Below are 16,330 nucleotides of genomic sequence, written 5' to 3'. Positions count from 1 at the left end.
CAGAGAGCAGTGAATTGTTTAAATTTTCGACTCAGGAGGCTCAGTCACAGTTTATTCAGAACAGATTTCTGGATATTAAAATATGTGGTGCAGGAAAATACTGAGGTAATCAGACAGCCAAAATCTTGGAGAATGGTGGATGGGCAGAATAGAGGACTGCTGCTTTGTATCTTATGTTCTTCATCTCGTTCTTGTTTTGGGCGGTAAAGACAAGAATCCTACATCCCTGTTAATCCTGTTCTACTGTTAAGAGTCCATGGATGTACACTCTCAACATCTCCGTGCCACTTGGTAACCTGATTAATTTTTGAGATCTCTATTGGCAACATGCATTACTTCCCACATCTCTGCAATAAATTCTATTCTCACCAAATCTGCAGACCATCTACAATCTAAAGTGTCCTCCTCTCTTTCACTCACACGACCAATGTTTGGGTTTTATTCTCCCTGTTCCAAGCCAGTATTTCCAGCATTGAAGCTGTCCTTACATGGTGGGCCACAGGTTTTGTTCCAGACGTTCAATTATGGGTGGACAAATTATGGTGGACAGAGCAAACCATGCATTGATTTTCTTGCAGAATCTTTGTAAGAGTGTAACATCGCCATCAACTGCTGGGAACCCTCGTCTCAAACCTGCTCAGAATGGGGGATGTGTGCCCAGAACAACACTGGGAACCAGTTTGTCACAAGCACACGGAAGCCATTGCAAATGGCAGGCACCTCGAACAACTTCAGCCAACTCTTGCCCCATCTGCAGGAGAGCCTCCACAGAACTGGAGTGGAAGCAAGTCTTCTTCGATCCTCAGTGACTGGGTGAAGATGGAGAAGAGGAAAAGACAATGCAATCGCACTTCAGAAGCAAAGCAAGAAATACTCAGCAGGTCAGGCGGCATCTCCGCAGATGAATTATTAACTCTCTCCGCAGGTGCTTTCCAACTTGCTTGAGCATTTCCAGCTTTGTGTTTTATTTCAGGTTTGCAGCAACTGCAGTATTTTGCTTTCCGATTATATTTGTTCACTGTGAGATGCTGTTGAATGCCCCTGAGGTTTGAAAGAAGTGACAGCAAAGTCTATCTTTCTTAATTTCTTTTAATAAGATAACAACCCCGTAAGCACATGATTAATTTTGTGTTATTGGCATAACAACAGAGGCATTCACTCCCCTCGTTGCTGTGGAGGACTGCAGGGGTCAGATACTCTCCCTATGAAGATGATAGCGTTGATGCCGACTTCCCGAATCAGCAGGATGAAGGGCCGGTTGGCATTGAAGATCTCCAGGTTTGGCCGCAACGAACGCCCCATTAACATCACGGCCGTAGCTGATGCAGCTTTGCTGCCCTCCTCGTTTACCTGCCAGCAAAGTGCCCCATGTTAGTCCAACCCAACACAACGACGCAGAACCCCCCTCAAACCCTCCCAGGGCAGGGGCATACGGTTGGATTGGCAAATATACAATGCAACACAGCCTTTACACTGCACAGTCACCCATTCCTTCTCTCCAGAGATGCTGCCTGTCCCGCTGAGTTACTGCAGCATTTTGTGTCTACCTTCGATTTAAACCAGCATCTGCAGTTCTTTCCTCCTAGATAATCACAACATGTTGTGAAAACCCTGCTACACTGCAAAAAAAAAAGGCAGGGACAGCAAAGTCAGATACAGAGTAAAACTCTCTGCACTGTCCCATCGCACACTCCCCAAGCAAGGACAGCATGAGTTACATACAGAGTCAAGCTCCCTCTACTCTGTCCCATAATAAATGCCTTCTACACCACTTGCTTTTCAGACATATTTATGTTGAGCAGATCTGACTCCAACATTGACCCTTTATTGGTATTGTGTTTTTGTCATGTGTACAGCGATACAGTGAAAATATTTGATTTGTGTGCTATCCAGGCAGATCTTAACCACATATCACATCAGGTAGTTCAAAAGAAAAAATAAGCACATTTTAAAGTTAAATGCAGAATTTAGTTACAACTACAGAGAAAGTGCAGATTTAAAAAAAACATAAGGGCTGAAAAGAAGTAGATTGAGAGTTTGGGAATATATCCTTAGTTTACGAGAGGTCTGCTCAAGTTCCTGATGACATCAGGGAAGAAACTGTTCTTGAACATTTAAACAAAATTTGAACATGTGCATGGACAGGAAAGGTTTAGGGGGAAATGGGCCAAATGCACACAAATGGTGTCAGCTCAGGAAGACACCTCAGTCAGCACGGCCTAATTGGACTGAAGGGTCTATTTTCATGCTGTATAATTCTACCTCCTTAATAATGGATTCAAGCATTTACAACCGACAGGTTTCAGGCTGACTGATCTATAGTTACAGGCCTGCATTGGTGCCTGGCCTGGACAATCAGTAAAACACAAGAAAAATAAAGTTTAAAAAAAGAAAATAGTATAGAGAGTGCACAACCTTCCATCAGACTGTCTAGACCAGGTAGAGTCTGATTCAAGACTGAGTAAGGCAGCAAGCGATGCTCTTGCACAGATTAGTTACGGAGGTAATGCTCTCTCTGATCTGTCAGACTAAAAGAGGCTCGGACTGTGAGATAGGAATTCAACAATTCCATCGCACCCTGACCTCTCTGTCTTTGGCATCCTAACTGCATCAACGCAGCCCAATGAAAGTGTGAGGAGCAGCACCTCACATTCCCACTGTGCATGTGACAGTCCTCAGGATCCAGCTATTTTACTTAACCCACTTTCAGGGATCAGAGTTCTGAATGGGATTTGAATGTATAAACAAGCTAAATTGGATTACTTTGCAATACAGGCAACTCCTGCGATGGGTGATGATTCTGTGGAATTCATTGCCACATACGGCTGTGGAGGCCAAGTCAATGGATATTTTTAAGGCAGATTGATAGATTCATGATTAGCTGTCAGGGGTAATGGGGAAAAGACAGGAGAATGGGGTGGAGAGAGAAAGAATAGCTCAGCCATGCTTGAATGGCGTAGTAGACTTGATGGGCCAAATGATCTAATTCTGCTCTTATAACTTGCAAACGTATATTGTTATATATATATATTATACATTATATATGACATAATATACATTATATTATAACTGATCATTGTCTAATTGGAATATTACAGTGGGATATGGGACAGAGACTTTCCAACTGTGGCCACGAATATTTGTACAGCAGAGAGTTATAAATATGCAGTAAAGCAGAACGTAAGTGGTTGCATCCAAGAAAGGCATGCAAGCAAGAGGGTTTCAATATACTTTTCAGCTGCAATGTTACATTTCTATAGAGCAACTGTCAGGTCAACTTAAGGCTCATTAACAAGTAAGAACTAAAACAACATACCTCCAAGAAGGCTTTGTGAAATGCATCAGAGACGTAAAGATCAGTGTGCATTCCTTCAACTATTCCTGTAAGATAAACACAGTCAGCCTTCCCCCAATCGGACATAGTGCGCAGTAAGTTGTAAAAGCAAACACCAATGGTTTGGGACAGTCCACAGGCTCCACACTGCTGTAAAACCTAAAGCAACAAGGTCGTTCTCACCCACTATGTGCATGGCTGAATGTGGTTCATGACGGCATGGTTCAAAGCTTTGGTTAGTTTGGCCTGGTGAGGGTGGAGAAGAAGGAGCCATTTTGTGGAGGGATGCAGAGATAACAAATGGGTTCAGGAGTGACCAGACAAAGGAAACTAAATGGATGGAGGTACAATGGACTAATACAGAGCTGCAAATGGTGGAATCTTGATCAAAAGAAGAACTCAGACCGTCAGGCAGCATCAATAGGGTACAGGGATAGATGATGTTTTGGTTTGGAACCCTTTTACAGATGGAGATGTCAGGAGAGGAGGGAGAGAGATGGGGTGGAGGTTGGGGAGTGAGACGGGGTGGAGATTAGAGAGGGAGATGGAGTGAAGGCTACTGAGGGAAATGAGGTGGAGTGGAGTGAGTGGCGTGAGATGGTAGCAGGAGATATACCTGGAAGACTGGCCTTCTCTGCGTTGAACAGGTCCACCAGGCCCATCTGCTTCAGCATGTTGGTCAGACTGAAGGTGTCCTCGATTTGGAAGCGGGGCAGGGAGAGCTCCACCTCCACTGTGCTCAGCCTGCTGAGCCAACTCACCACCTTCTCGTGGGTCAACCGGCTCTCGATCTCCTGCAGGTTGCCTCCTGCCATGGGCAGCAACAGGACCATGGACACATCGTCGCCTTTGTACGGGAGCTCAATCATCTTCATTTTGTCTGCTGGGAACTTGGCATAACGGAAGGAACCCTGTTGCCGCATCATCGGGACCTGGCACTGGCTGTTAGCTGCCTTCTCAAAGGGCCTCTGCGAAGTCATGTCCATCTCAAACATGGATTTCCACAGGCCCTGCACAGACACATTCATTATTCTTCTCTCTGCCCTGCAGGCGTATCATGAGAGTTTAAAAAAATCAAGCCAAGAGAGCAACTTGTTTAAGGCAATACGACGACAAGTGACCATAGACCTGTCCAAGAGGATGGCTTTAGGGAGCAATGAACTCAGTGCTCGGGACTCAGGTTGCTGCTGGCTGCCAGAGTGGGAACTGAGGAGAGCAGAAGATGGGCACATACCACAGGTTACAGAGATGGTCGTGAAACATGGAGTTACGGCAAAATATTTCCTTCTGCCGCATCCTCCGAGATCCATGAACCTTTCCAGTCACCTGGACCTTTGATGTCCTTTGCATTCATGTTCTTTGGCTAGATGTAGGCCAGGAACCATAGGTTGGCCAGCCCAGGCAGGTCTCTGCCACAGAACGGGTTAACGCGAGGGGCTACGGCTGGGTCCTCAGGGAGAGCACCTTCTAACCAAAACCCAGTTTATGTGATGATCCCCTATCACTGTTCATTCTGTGAAATATATAGGATGGGAAAAAGGGAGCAGAGAGCTGAAGGAGCCATGTATAAGAAATGAATCGACAAGGGAATGCTGGCCTTTATGTTAAGGTAGGGCAGTGGATGTTGTCACATGGATTTTAGTAAGGCATTTGATAAAGTCCCCCACGGTAGGATGATCCTGAAGCTGAAGATGGACATGATTAACAGTGACTTCATCATATGAATTCAGAACTGGTTTACTGGTAGAAAATAAATGGTTGTGGTGGAAGGACTATATTCAGGCTGGTTGTCTGTGTATTTCCGTGTGGAGTTCCGTGGGAACGAGTGGAGTTCCGCAGAAATCTGTGCTGGAACCTCTACTATTTGTGATATACATAAATGACATGGATGTAAACAAAGGCAGGTTGGCTAGTAGGTTTTCAGATGGCAGCAAGATTTTAGGATTTGCGGACTGTGAGGAATGTTGTCAAAGTATACAGCGGGATATAGATCAGCTACAGAAATGGCCGAAGAAATGGCAGATGGAGTTTAATCTGAGCAAATATGAGGTGTTGCACTTTGGGAGATAAAATGTAAGGGGAGAATATACAATAAATGGCATGGCCCTTAATAGCATTGATGTACAGAGGTATTGGGGTGTAAGTCCATAACACCCGGAAAGTGGCAACAAAAGTCGATCGAGTGGTATAGGCACATGGTATGCTTGCTTTCTTAGATTAGGGCATTGTATAAGAGTCAGGAAGTTATGATGCAGCTTTAGAAGACTTTGTTAGGTGGCATTTGGATTATAACGTGCCGTTCTAGTTGCCCCATTAGAGGGAGGATGTGGAGGCTCTATAAAGGGTGCAGAATTATGCCTGGATTGGAGGCTATTAGCTACAGGGAGAGGTTGGACAGACTTGGATTGTTTTCTCTGAAATGCCAGAGGATGCGGGAGACCTGATTTAAGTTTTTTTTAATTATGAGAGGCATAGATGGGGTAGACGGTCAGAATCTTTTTCCCAAGGTGGGAAATCCAATAACAAAGGACTTAACTTTAAGCTGAGAGAGGAAAGTTTAAAGGACGTGTTCTGTGCAAGTTTTTTTTACACTGAGGGTGGTGTCTGGAATGTGCTGCTGGGAATGGTGGTGGAGGCAGACACAATAGTGACGGTTAAGCAGTTAAAAACATTTATGAAGCATTTAGATAAATGGAGAGGATAGAGGGATAGGGGCCGAATTCAGGCGTGGGACTAGTGTAAATGGGGCATGTTTGTTGGTGTGGGCGAGTTGGGCCGAAGGGCCTGTTTCTGAGCTTTCTGACTATGACTGAGGCTGTGAGATAGGCACATGGATATGTGTGGAAAGGGGGGATATGGATCACGTGCAATCTGAGGAGATTAATTTAACTTGTTATCATGTCTGGCATGGACATTGTGATCCAACGGGCCTATTCCTGCACTGTACTGTTCTGTGATCTGAGTACAAGAATAAAGATATCTTTATATTCAATATTCAGGAGGGATAGACAGAAAGGAAAAGGAGGTGGGGTAGCGTTGCTGGTTAGAGAGGAGATTAACGCAATGGAAAGGAAGGACATTAGCTTGGAGGATGTGGAATCTATATGGGTAGAGCTGCGAAACACTAAGGGGCAGAAAACGCTAGTGGGTGTTGTGTATAGGCCACCTAACAGTAGTAGTGGAGTTGGGGATTGCATCAAACAGGAAATTAGAAATGCGTGCAACAAAGGTAAAACAGTTATAAAGGGTGACTTCAATCTACATATAGATTGGGTGAATCAAATTGGCAGGGGTGCTGAGGAAGAGGATTTCTTGGAATGCATGCGGGATAGTTTTCTAAACCAACATGTAGAGGAACCAACGAGAGAGCAGGCTATTCTAGACTAGGTGTTGAGTAATGAGGAAGGGTTAGTTAGCAGTCTTGTTGTGCGTGGCCCCTTGGGCAACAGTGACCATAATATGGTTGAGTTCTTCATTAGGATGGAGAGCGACATTGTTAATTCAGAAACAAGGATTCTGAACTTAAAGAAAGGTAACTTTGAGGGTATGAGACGTGAATTGGCCAAGATTGACTGGCAATTGATTCTTAAAAGGTTGGCGGTGGATATGCAATGGAACACATTTAAAGACTGCATGGATGAACTACAACAATTGTTCATCCCAGTTTGGCAAAAGAATAAATTGGGGAAGGTAGTGCATCCGTGGATAACTAGGGAAATCAAGGATAGTATCAAAACAAAAGATGAAGCGTACAAATTTGCCAGAAAAAGCAGCCTACCAGAGGACTGGGAGAAATTCAGAGACCAGCAGAGGAGGACAAAGGGCTTAATTAGGAAAGGGAAAATAGATTATGAGAGAAAACTGGCAGGGAACATAAAAACTGACTGCAAAAGCTTTTATAGATATGTGAAGAGAAAAAGATTAGTTAAAACAAATGTAGGTCCCTTGCAGTCAGAAACGGGTGAATTGATCATGGGGAACAAGGACATGGCAGACCAATTGAATAACTACTTTGGTTCTGTCTTCACTAAGGAAGACATAAATAATCTGCCGGAAATAGCAGGGGACCGGGGGTCAAATGAGATGGAGGAACTGAGTGAAATCCAGGTTAGCCGGGAAGTGGTGTTAGGTAAATTGAATGGATTAAAGGCCGATAAATCCCCAGGGCCAGATAGGCTGCATCCCAGAGTACTTAAGGAAGTAGCCCCAGAAAGTGGATGCATTAGTGATAATTTTTCAAAACTCTTTAGATTCTGGAGTAGTTCCTGAGGATTGGAGGGTAGCTAATGTAACCCCACTTTTTAAAAAGGAAGGGGGAGGGAAAACGGGGAATTACAGACCAGTTAGTCTAACATCGGTAGTGGGGAAACTGCTAGAGTCAGTTATTAAAGATGGGATAGCAGCACATTGGGAAAGTGGTGAAATCATTGGACAAAGTTAGCATGGATTTACGAAAGGTAAATCATGTCTGACGAATCTTATAGAATTTTTCGAGGATGTAACTAGTAGAGTGGATAAGGGAGAACCAGTGGATGTGTTATATCTGGACTTTCAGAAGGCTTTCGACAAGGTCCCACATAAGAGATTAGTATACAAACTTAAAGCACACGGTATTGGGGGTTCAGTATTGATGTGGATAGAGAACTGGCTGGCAAGCAGGAAGCAAAGAGTAGTAGTAAACGGGTCCTTTTCAGATTGGTAGACAGTGACTAGTGGGGTACCGCAAGGCTCAGTGCTGGGACCCCAGCTATTTACAATATATATTAATGATTTGGACGAGGGAATTGAATGCAACATCTCCAAGTTTGCGGATAACATGAAGCTGGGGGGAAGTGTTAGCTGTGAGGAGGATGCTAGGAGGCTGCAAGGTGACCTGGATAGGCTGGGTGAGTGGGCAAATGCATGGCAGATGCAGTATAATGTGGATAAATGTGAGGTTATCCACTTTGGTGGCAAAAACAGGAAAGTAGACTATTACCTAAATGGTGGCCGATTAGGAAAAGGGGAGCTGCAACGAGACCTGGGTGTCATGGTACACCAGTCATTGAAAGTAGGCATGCAGGTGCAGCAGGCAGTGAAGAAAGCGAATGGTATGTTCGCTTTCATAGCAAAAGGATTTGCGTATAGGAGCAGGGAGGTTCTACTGCAGTTGTACAGGGTCTTGGTGAGACCACACCTGGAGTATTGCGTACAGTTTTGGTCTCCAAATCTGAGGAAAGACATTCTTGCCATGGAGGGAGTGCAGAGAAAGTTCACCAGACTGATTCCTGGGATGTCAGGACTTTCATATGAAGAAAGACTGGATAGACTCGGGTTGTACTCGCTAGAATTTAGAAGATTGAGGGGGGATCTTATAGAAACTTACAAAATTCTCAAAGGGTTGGACAGGCTAGATGCAGGAAGATTGTTCCCGATGTTGGGGAAGTCCAGGACAAGGGGTCACAGTTTAAGGATAAAGGGGAAATCCTTTAGGACCGAGATGAGAAAAACATTTTTCACACAGAGTGGTGAATCTGTGGAATTCTCTGCCACAGAATGTAGTTGAAGCTAGTTCATTGGCTATATTTAAGAGGGAGTTAGATGTGGCCCTTGTGGCTAAAGGGATCGGGGGGTATGGAGAGAAGGCAGGTACAGGATACTGAGTTGGATGATACGTGAAATTTTTGATCTTTCCCATAGATACAAAATGCTTCTGAAGGGTTTCGACCCAAAACGTCACCCTTTCCTTCTCTCCAGCTGGTCCTGCTGAGTTTATCCAGCATTTTCTGTCGATCCGGCTAGAAACATAACCAGTCTGTGATGCTGGACATATTTGGTGGAAGTGACTGCATGTTGAACTCTATCAGAGTATCCAGAGATAATGGCTTACCCCTTCTTAAACTGTAGCCCTTGGTTCTAGACTACCCCAACATTGGGAACATGTTTCCTGCCTCTAGCGTGTCCAAACCCTTAATAGTCTTATATGTCTCAATAAGATCCCCTCTCATCCTTCTAAACTCTAGTTTGGAAGAAGGAAGCGAGACCCCATTGAACATACACATTTCTATTTAGTGAGGAAGCCAACACTGCACACACTACTCCAACTGCAGCCACACCAAGAGGCTGTGTAAAGATGGTGCATGGAAAGGGTGGTGAACTAGCAGACCCAAAATGAATTTGTTGAGTGGCAAAACTGGCTCAAATGTTTCCTTCTGTTCCAGTGCCTTGTGCTACTTTATTATGTTCACCTTGTTAGAACTATGGAATTTGGCTCGGGCCTGTCCAGGAAACATCTGGAACAAAACAACAGTTACAGAGAGCTGACATAAGAGATCTCTGGCTCTTTCAACTCCTGAGAAAGCCTGGAAGATCTCATATCCCTCAACAATCAGAGACACAGGGGTTTGGGGAGGTCGGCAGGTATGCTGGAGATGGGTGCTCACCTTAAAATAGATGGAATTGATGATGACCAAGGTGGTGAAGGGAGTTATTGCATCTGGAGGGATGACGCCCTTGATAAGACCTTCAGTCTTATTGGCCACCCAAGCGTTAATGAAGTTCCTGGCAATCTTGGGCTTCTCCTACCAAAGAAATACCATAATTACTCTCTGTGTTCAACTGCCTCAAGTCGTCCCTATGCCTCGCAGCCGGAGGAGACGTTTTGCTGTGGGTTAGTCATTGTTTATCAGGAGGGAAGCATAATCTATGCACAGCAAGGTCCCACAGGATTTTACACAATGGTTGAGGTATTGTAGCAGGCTGCCCCCCCCCCCCCCCCCCCCCCCACTTCTTAACACATAATGTCTATGCAAGATAGTAGATGTGGTCCTGTTGATATGGTTCCTAGGACAACAGCCCAAGAATTATCCTGGCAATGGCAGGAGCACCTCTTAATGGACCTCTCGCAAGTTGACTGCCAGATCTCCCAGGGAGGAGCAGAGGCACTTCAGGATTTTCCTCAGCCCAGTGGTCCACAGAAGGGAGGTGAGTTTTGGCGGCGCGACTCACCCGTTGCAGCGGCCCCTACAGCCTGTCTGTCTTTTTTTTATTTTTTGTCTAGTTAAATGTAGTGTTGGTGTTTTTTTTAATACTGGTTTTAAATGTGTATATGTGGGGGGGGTGGGGAGGGGGAAACTGTTTAAAATCTCTTCCCTGTCCGGGAGACCCGACATTTTCCCTGTCGGGTCTCCGTTGTCGTTGGGGCCTAGCACCGTGGAGCAGCCTCCAACCTGAACGACCCGGGGGCTCGGGAGACTGCGGAGCTGCGGACTACTCACCATCGTGGGGCTGGCCGGCCTCGGAGCGTGGGAAGCGGTGGTGACTCACTGCTGCGACTCGACTCCTGGGGCTCGGAGGCTCCAGCAATGCAGCCGCAGGTCCGGTGGACTGGGACATCGGGAGCTCGCAGGTCCGGGGGGAGAGACCGCTTCCCGGAGCTCCCGCAACGCGACTTCTCCAGCCCGTGTCGCGAGGTTGGAACGACCCGGAGCGGGGACGTACATCGCCCGGCGCGGCTTCATGGCCGTGGGACATTCCAGCGCCCGCCGGGGCCTCCAACATTGTGACTTTTAGACCGGGAGCGGGGCCGTAAATCGCCCGGCACGGCCTAAAATGGCCGTGGGACTTACCATCGCCCGCCTTGGGCTTGGACATCGGGAGAGAAATGGAGAACAGGGGAGAGAAAAGACTTTGCCTTCCATCATAGTGGGTTCACTGTGATGGATGTTTGTGTGAATTAAATTGTGTGTATGTCTGTAGGAAATTGTCTTTGTTTGTATGGCTGTGGAAACGGAGTTTCGTTTGAGCCTCACTGAGGCTCAAATGACAATAAATGGTATTGTATTGTATTGTTTTTCCCACAAACCTCATTCCCACATGTATGGAGTTCTAATCCCCACCACTCCTGTCCTCTTTCCTGCCATGGCTTCCTTAGAGCAGCTCTCCTCTTCTTCTCCCCTCTCTTCCACAGTTGCTCTTCCCCTTCCCCATCTCCTTTCCTTCCACTTTCCTGCCATCTATCTCCCTTTCCCGCTTCCCCCCCCTCCTCCCGCAATTTCCCCGCTCACCCTGAAGTTGACAGGTATCAGCTTTGCGTTGTACACTGCCTCACTGATGTTCTGGAAGGTTCTGTTGTAGGTCAGCGACTTGTCCCCGAAGAGGCGGTTGGCAGACACCAGTTCCGACGACTTGTTGGCTTTGCGGTAAAGCCGGCAGTTAAGTTTGGCAAAGAAGTAGTGCACTTGGTCCGAGGTCTTTTCTGTGATGGTGTCAAATCTAAAGACCTGGAGAAGGAGGAAAGAAGAAAGGGAGATGGGAGCGGGGAAATGGAAAAGGGAGGGAGGAAAGGGAAGCGGGTGGGGGAGACCTTCATTCATAGGTCTGAAGAAGGGTCTCGACCTGAAACGTCACCTATTCCTTCGCTCCACAGATGCTGCCTCACCCGCTGAGTTTCTCCAGCATTTTTGTCTACCTTTCATTCATAGGCTGTCTGTGTGGAGTTTGCAAGTCCTCCCTGTAACCGTGTGGGCTTCCTCCGGGTGCTTCAGTTCCCTCCCACATACCAAAGACGTGCGGGTTTGTAGGTTAATTGTCCTCTGGGAAATTGTCCCTCAGGTGTAGTGAGTGGATGTGAAAGTGGGATAACCGTATAATTAGTGTCAATGGGTGATTATCAATGGTCAGTGTGGACTAGGTCGACTGAAAGGTCTGTTTCCAGCTGTATCTTTAAACTAAACAGACATTCCATCATCTGCTCCAATATCTCCAGATGCAGCCTGTTGCCAGGTTGTGTATGTTAATGTCACTTCCCAAGTGCAGCACTCCCTCAGTACTGCCCCTCCCACAGTGCGGCCCTCACTCAGTGGTGTGATAGTTGTGTCTGCCAAGAACAAATTGGGTTCAGGAATTGAAGGGACTGGCCCTTCGGCCCAGCAGTACAGGGATTAACATACTCCTACTCCATGCCAATGCCTAAACCCCTCTCCTCTCGCCTCCCTGCGGGTTGTGGGCACTCACCTCCATCAGCTGCTGTAGAGTATCGCCGCAGGCGCCCAGCTTAGTCATGGCGAAGGCGGTGGAGATACTGAGTGGCGACATGAAGATGTTTTCGCCATTGCTCTTCGAGTTGGCAAGGCGTTTATAAAACTCAAAGGCAAACTTGCTGTTGGCCCGAGACAGCTCCCAGACCCGAGGGTTTGTGTTGCCCGGAGGCTTCTTGGCGTTTTGCGGGCCGGCCTTCTGCCGTGTCTCAGTCGGCTGGGCGGCCTTGTCCGGAGTCCGGTACACACACATGGGTTGACCCGGGATGTCCCTCAGTTTGATGTTGCAGTGGGACAACCTGTCTTCATTGGCAGTAGAGGGCAGGGCAGCCATGACCAACACAGCACAGAGCAGCACACAGAAGAACTTCATCCTACACGGACAAAGCAGGCAAGGGGGAGGTGTACAGGTAGTCATTAATTTCATGGACACTGGCACATCCACTGTACCTCTGTATAACCTCAGCACACCCATAGAACTTCACTGTAATCATATTGAGATATTTTAAGATGAGGTGGGGAAAGATTTAATAGGAACCTGAGGGGTAACTTTTTCACATAAACGGTGGTGGGTGTATGGAACGAGGTGCCGCAGGAGGTAGTTGTAGCAGGCACTATTGCAGCGTTTTAGAAACATTTGGACAGTTACATAGATAGGACAGGTATAGAGGACCAGAGTTCCACCTGTCTGCGTTTGGCTCATATCACTGCAAACCTATCCATGTACCTATTGGCCAAACACGGGCAGGTGGGACTAGAGTAGATGGGACATGATGGCAGGTGTGGGCAAGTTGGGCTGAAGGGCCTGTTTCCACACTGCATGACTATGTTGTGATACGGTAAAGCAAGTGAGGGACTGCTGCACTGTGGGAGGGGCAGTACGTAGAGCATAGAACAGTACAGCACAGGAACAGGCCCTTCAACCCATAATGTCTAAAACTTACACAATAATGAAAGGCATAAATAGAGTTGATGTGGAAAGGATGTTTCCACTGGTGGGAGAGTCTAGGACCAGAGGTCATAGCCTCAGAATTAAAGGGCGCTCTGTTAGAAAGGAGGTGAGGAGGAACTTCTTTAGTCAGAGGGTAGTTAATCTGTAGAACTCGTTTCCACAGAGGGCTGCAGAGGCCAAGTCAGTGGATATATTTCAGGCAGAGATGGCCAAATTCTTGATTAGAATGGGTGTCAAGGGTTATGTGGAGAAGGCAGGAAAATGGGATTAGGAGGCAGAGATCAGCCATGATTGATTGGCAGAGTAGACTCGATGGGCTCCTATAACGTGAATTTGTGAATGTCTGTGCCAAACATGATGTCAATGCATGTCTATGTGCCTTGCCAAAAGTCTTGTAAAGTCTCCATCATTTCTGCCACTAATCCCCACCCCCACACGCAGTACTGAGGGAGCGCCCCATTGTGGGGGCAGTATTGAGGGAGCGCTCCATTGTGGGAGGGGCAGTATTGAGGGAGCGCTCCATTGTGGGAGGGGCAGTATTGAGGGAGCGCTCCATTGTGAGAGGGGCAGTATTGAGGGAGCGCCGCACTGTGGGAGGAGCAGCATTGAGGGAGCGCCCCACTGTGAGAGGAGTGATACTGAGGGAGCGCCCCACTGTGAGAGGAGTGATACTGAGGGAGCGCTCCATTGTGGGAGGGGCAGTATAGAGGGAGCGCCGCACTGTGGGAGACAGCAACAGCAGAGGGACTAGCGGGTGCCCCGGGCCGGGACCCCTCGATCCTCACACTCCCTATTCCACCGGGACACAGGGCGGCCGGTGAGAGAGGTATTTCTCTGCAGGAGCTTCGACGGGGAGGAGGGATCTCCGGAGAGGGCATCCGGGCCAAGACCTCATGTCCACCGAGTTCATCCCTCGTCCACCCCTCCCTCCGGCCCCTTCCCCTCCAGCACCCTCCCGCACATTCCTCGCCTCTCCCTATCTTCGCCGTCGATCCCTTCCCCTTTAATCCACCTCCCGATCCCTGCCCCAAACTCCCCCATCAATTTCCCGCGATCCCTTTGCTCCTGATGTGTTCTCCCAATTCCTACTCTCCCCCGACCCCTTCCTCTCCCAATCCCTGCTCTCTCCGATTCCTCCCTCTCAATCCAATCCCGACTTCGCCAAAACTCCCTTCCTTTCCGCAAACCCTCCCCCAATTCCCGACCTGTCCTAATGTCCTCCTTGCTGTAATCTCCTGATGCCCTCCCCTCCAATCCTTCTCTGTCCCTTCCTCTTAGACTCGCCAACCGCGGGCTCCAGAGATGCAGCCTGACCCGCTAAATTGCTCCAGCATTTTGTGTCTCAGGTAGGCGACCAGACCTGCTCTGAGCCAGGACCTCTCCTCTCTGTACAGTCTGCTCCCCAAACCACTGTACAGAACCGGAGGAGATGTAACCCTCTTCCTCTCGCCTCCCGTCTCTGTCCCAAGTCACGACGCCCCCTGGAACCTGGAGCAGGACCTTCCCCGTTTACCTGTGAACGTGGTTCAATCTCACTCCAGCCGTGAAGTTTGAAGTTAAACGGTGAAGAGTTCCCTGAATCAGAATGAGCGCGGAGACAGCTGACAAGTCGACGGGTCCGTGGTTGTGATGCTGACCCCGCAGGTCGCTAGAGATTGCGGAACTTGTGCAAACATCAAAAGCAAACTGCGGGCTGGGTGAAGCTGCACCGCAAACAAGTTTCAACTCGCGGTTAACCCTTACGTCCTGCTCCTCTGACCTCTCCCAGCCGGACAAGGGGTAGCGGAGGAGGAGCCACGGCAGGGATTTGGAAAGTTGCAAGTATCTCTGACCGTACCCTGAGATGGTCGGCGGCTCTTTGTTTCTGGAAGTCGACCTTAACCTAAGATCATATGATCTTTCACCTTAACTGCACCAGTGTAACGATACTGTTCAGTACAAATATCACTGTACATAACCACTTAGATATATCTTAGAGAAGCACCTTAGATAAGCAACTCGGATACTTATCTAGTTTTGGCGCCATTTTCAGCATCTCAGATACTTGTTAGTTTTGGCGCCATTTTCAAGTTCCAGTTATAAGTGCAGGGCTCTTGACCTGACCATAAAGGCCCATTGTCCTGGTGGCGTTGCAGGGTCGGCCTGGCCAAGCGTGGCTGTTGGTGCCCTCCTCCTCCTCCTCCGCCTCTGCAGGCTGCGTCTGGTCCATGCGCTCAGCCTCATGGAAAGGCTCCTTGACCCAGGCCCGCTCCACAGCCCAGTCCGTCACAAGGCAAACTCCCACACTCCCTTATCCCTATGGACTTCATCTACACTTAGTTTTAGTTTAGTTTATTGTCACATGTACTGAGCCACGGTGAAAAGCTTTTTTGTTGGTGTTATCCAGTCAGCGGAATTAATCTGCATGATTACAATCAAGCCTTCACGCTGTCTCGGAATAAAACATCTAACATGATCAAGGTCCATTCACACCCTGGCCATTCCCTCGTCTCCTGTCTACCATTGGGCAGATTATCAGACTCTTGAACAGACCTCTCATAAACTAAGGATGAATATGTTGATCTTCCAATCCACCTCATTGCACCCCATACACTTTGTTATCTGCACATTCTCTAGCTGCAACACTATTCTGCAGTTTATTTTCTCTTTTGCACCACCTGATGTACTTATGAATAGTATGGTTTGCCTGGATAACAAGCAAAACAAAGTTTCTCACGGTTTCTTGGCAATAATAAACCATGACCAACACTAGCCAATATTTCAGTCCTCTACATCCATCACTGGGGCAGGCCTGGTGCAGTGTGTGGGATCTCACAGTGTCTTTGCCACATTGTGGGCCACTTCAGAAAGTTTGGGTACAAAGTGTGTGTTCAACCTGATGAACTCGAATGGACAGGATTTCTCATTCAACATAGGAGGGGCATGGAGCAAACCATAGCAGGTGCAAGAAACACCCGACAGGACAGGCAACATCCACAAAGAGTGAAACAGAGTTAATACCAGATTAAGGAACCTTCATCAGAACTG

The 16,330-nt window shown here is 47.6% G+C and overlaps 1 protein-coding gene across 1 annotated transcript; it reads right to left on the bottom strand.

Annotated features, from left to right (window-relative positions):
- Window positions 1–1,079: 1,079 nt before the first annotated feature.
- serpinc1 (serpin family C member 1) lies at window positions 1,080–15,180 on the bottom strand. Its single transcript, XM_033028330.1, has 7 exons — window positions 14,817–15,180; window positions 12,329–12,725; window positions 11,380–11,595; window positions 9,757–9,894; window positions 3,951–4,344; window positions 3,317–3,381; window positions 1,080–1,350 (listed from the first exon to the last, which is right to left on the bottom strand). Exons 2-7 carry the CDS (start codon window positions 12,722–12,724, stop codon window positions 1,156–1,158), a joined length of 1,404 nt encoding a protein of 467 aa, XP_032884221.1. The 5' UTR covers window position 12,725; window positions 14,817–15,180; the 3' UTR covers window positions 1,080–1,155.
- Window positions 15,181–16,330: the final 1,150 nt, after the last annotated feature.

Source organism: Amblyraja radiata, chromosome 10 (assembly GCF_010909765.2).
Source record: "Amblyraja radiata isolate CabotCenter1 chromosome 10, sAmbRad1.1.pri, whole genome shotgun sequence".
Taxonomy (NCBI): Eukaryota; Metazoa; Chordata; class Chondrichthyes; order Rajiformes; family Rajidae; genus Amblyraja; species Amblyraja radiata.
Note: the sequence above shows the minus strand (reverse complement) of the source record. Positions and strands in the feature narration are given on the sequence as shown.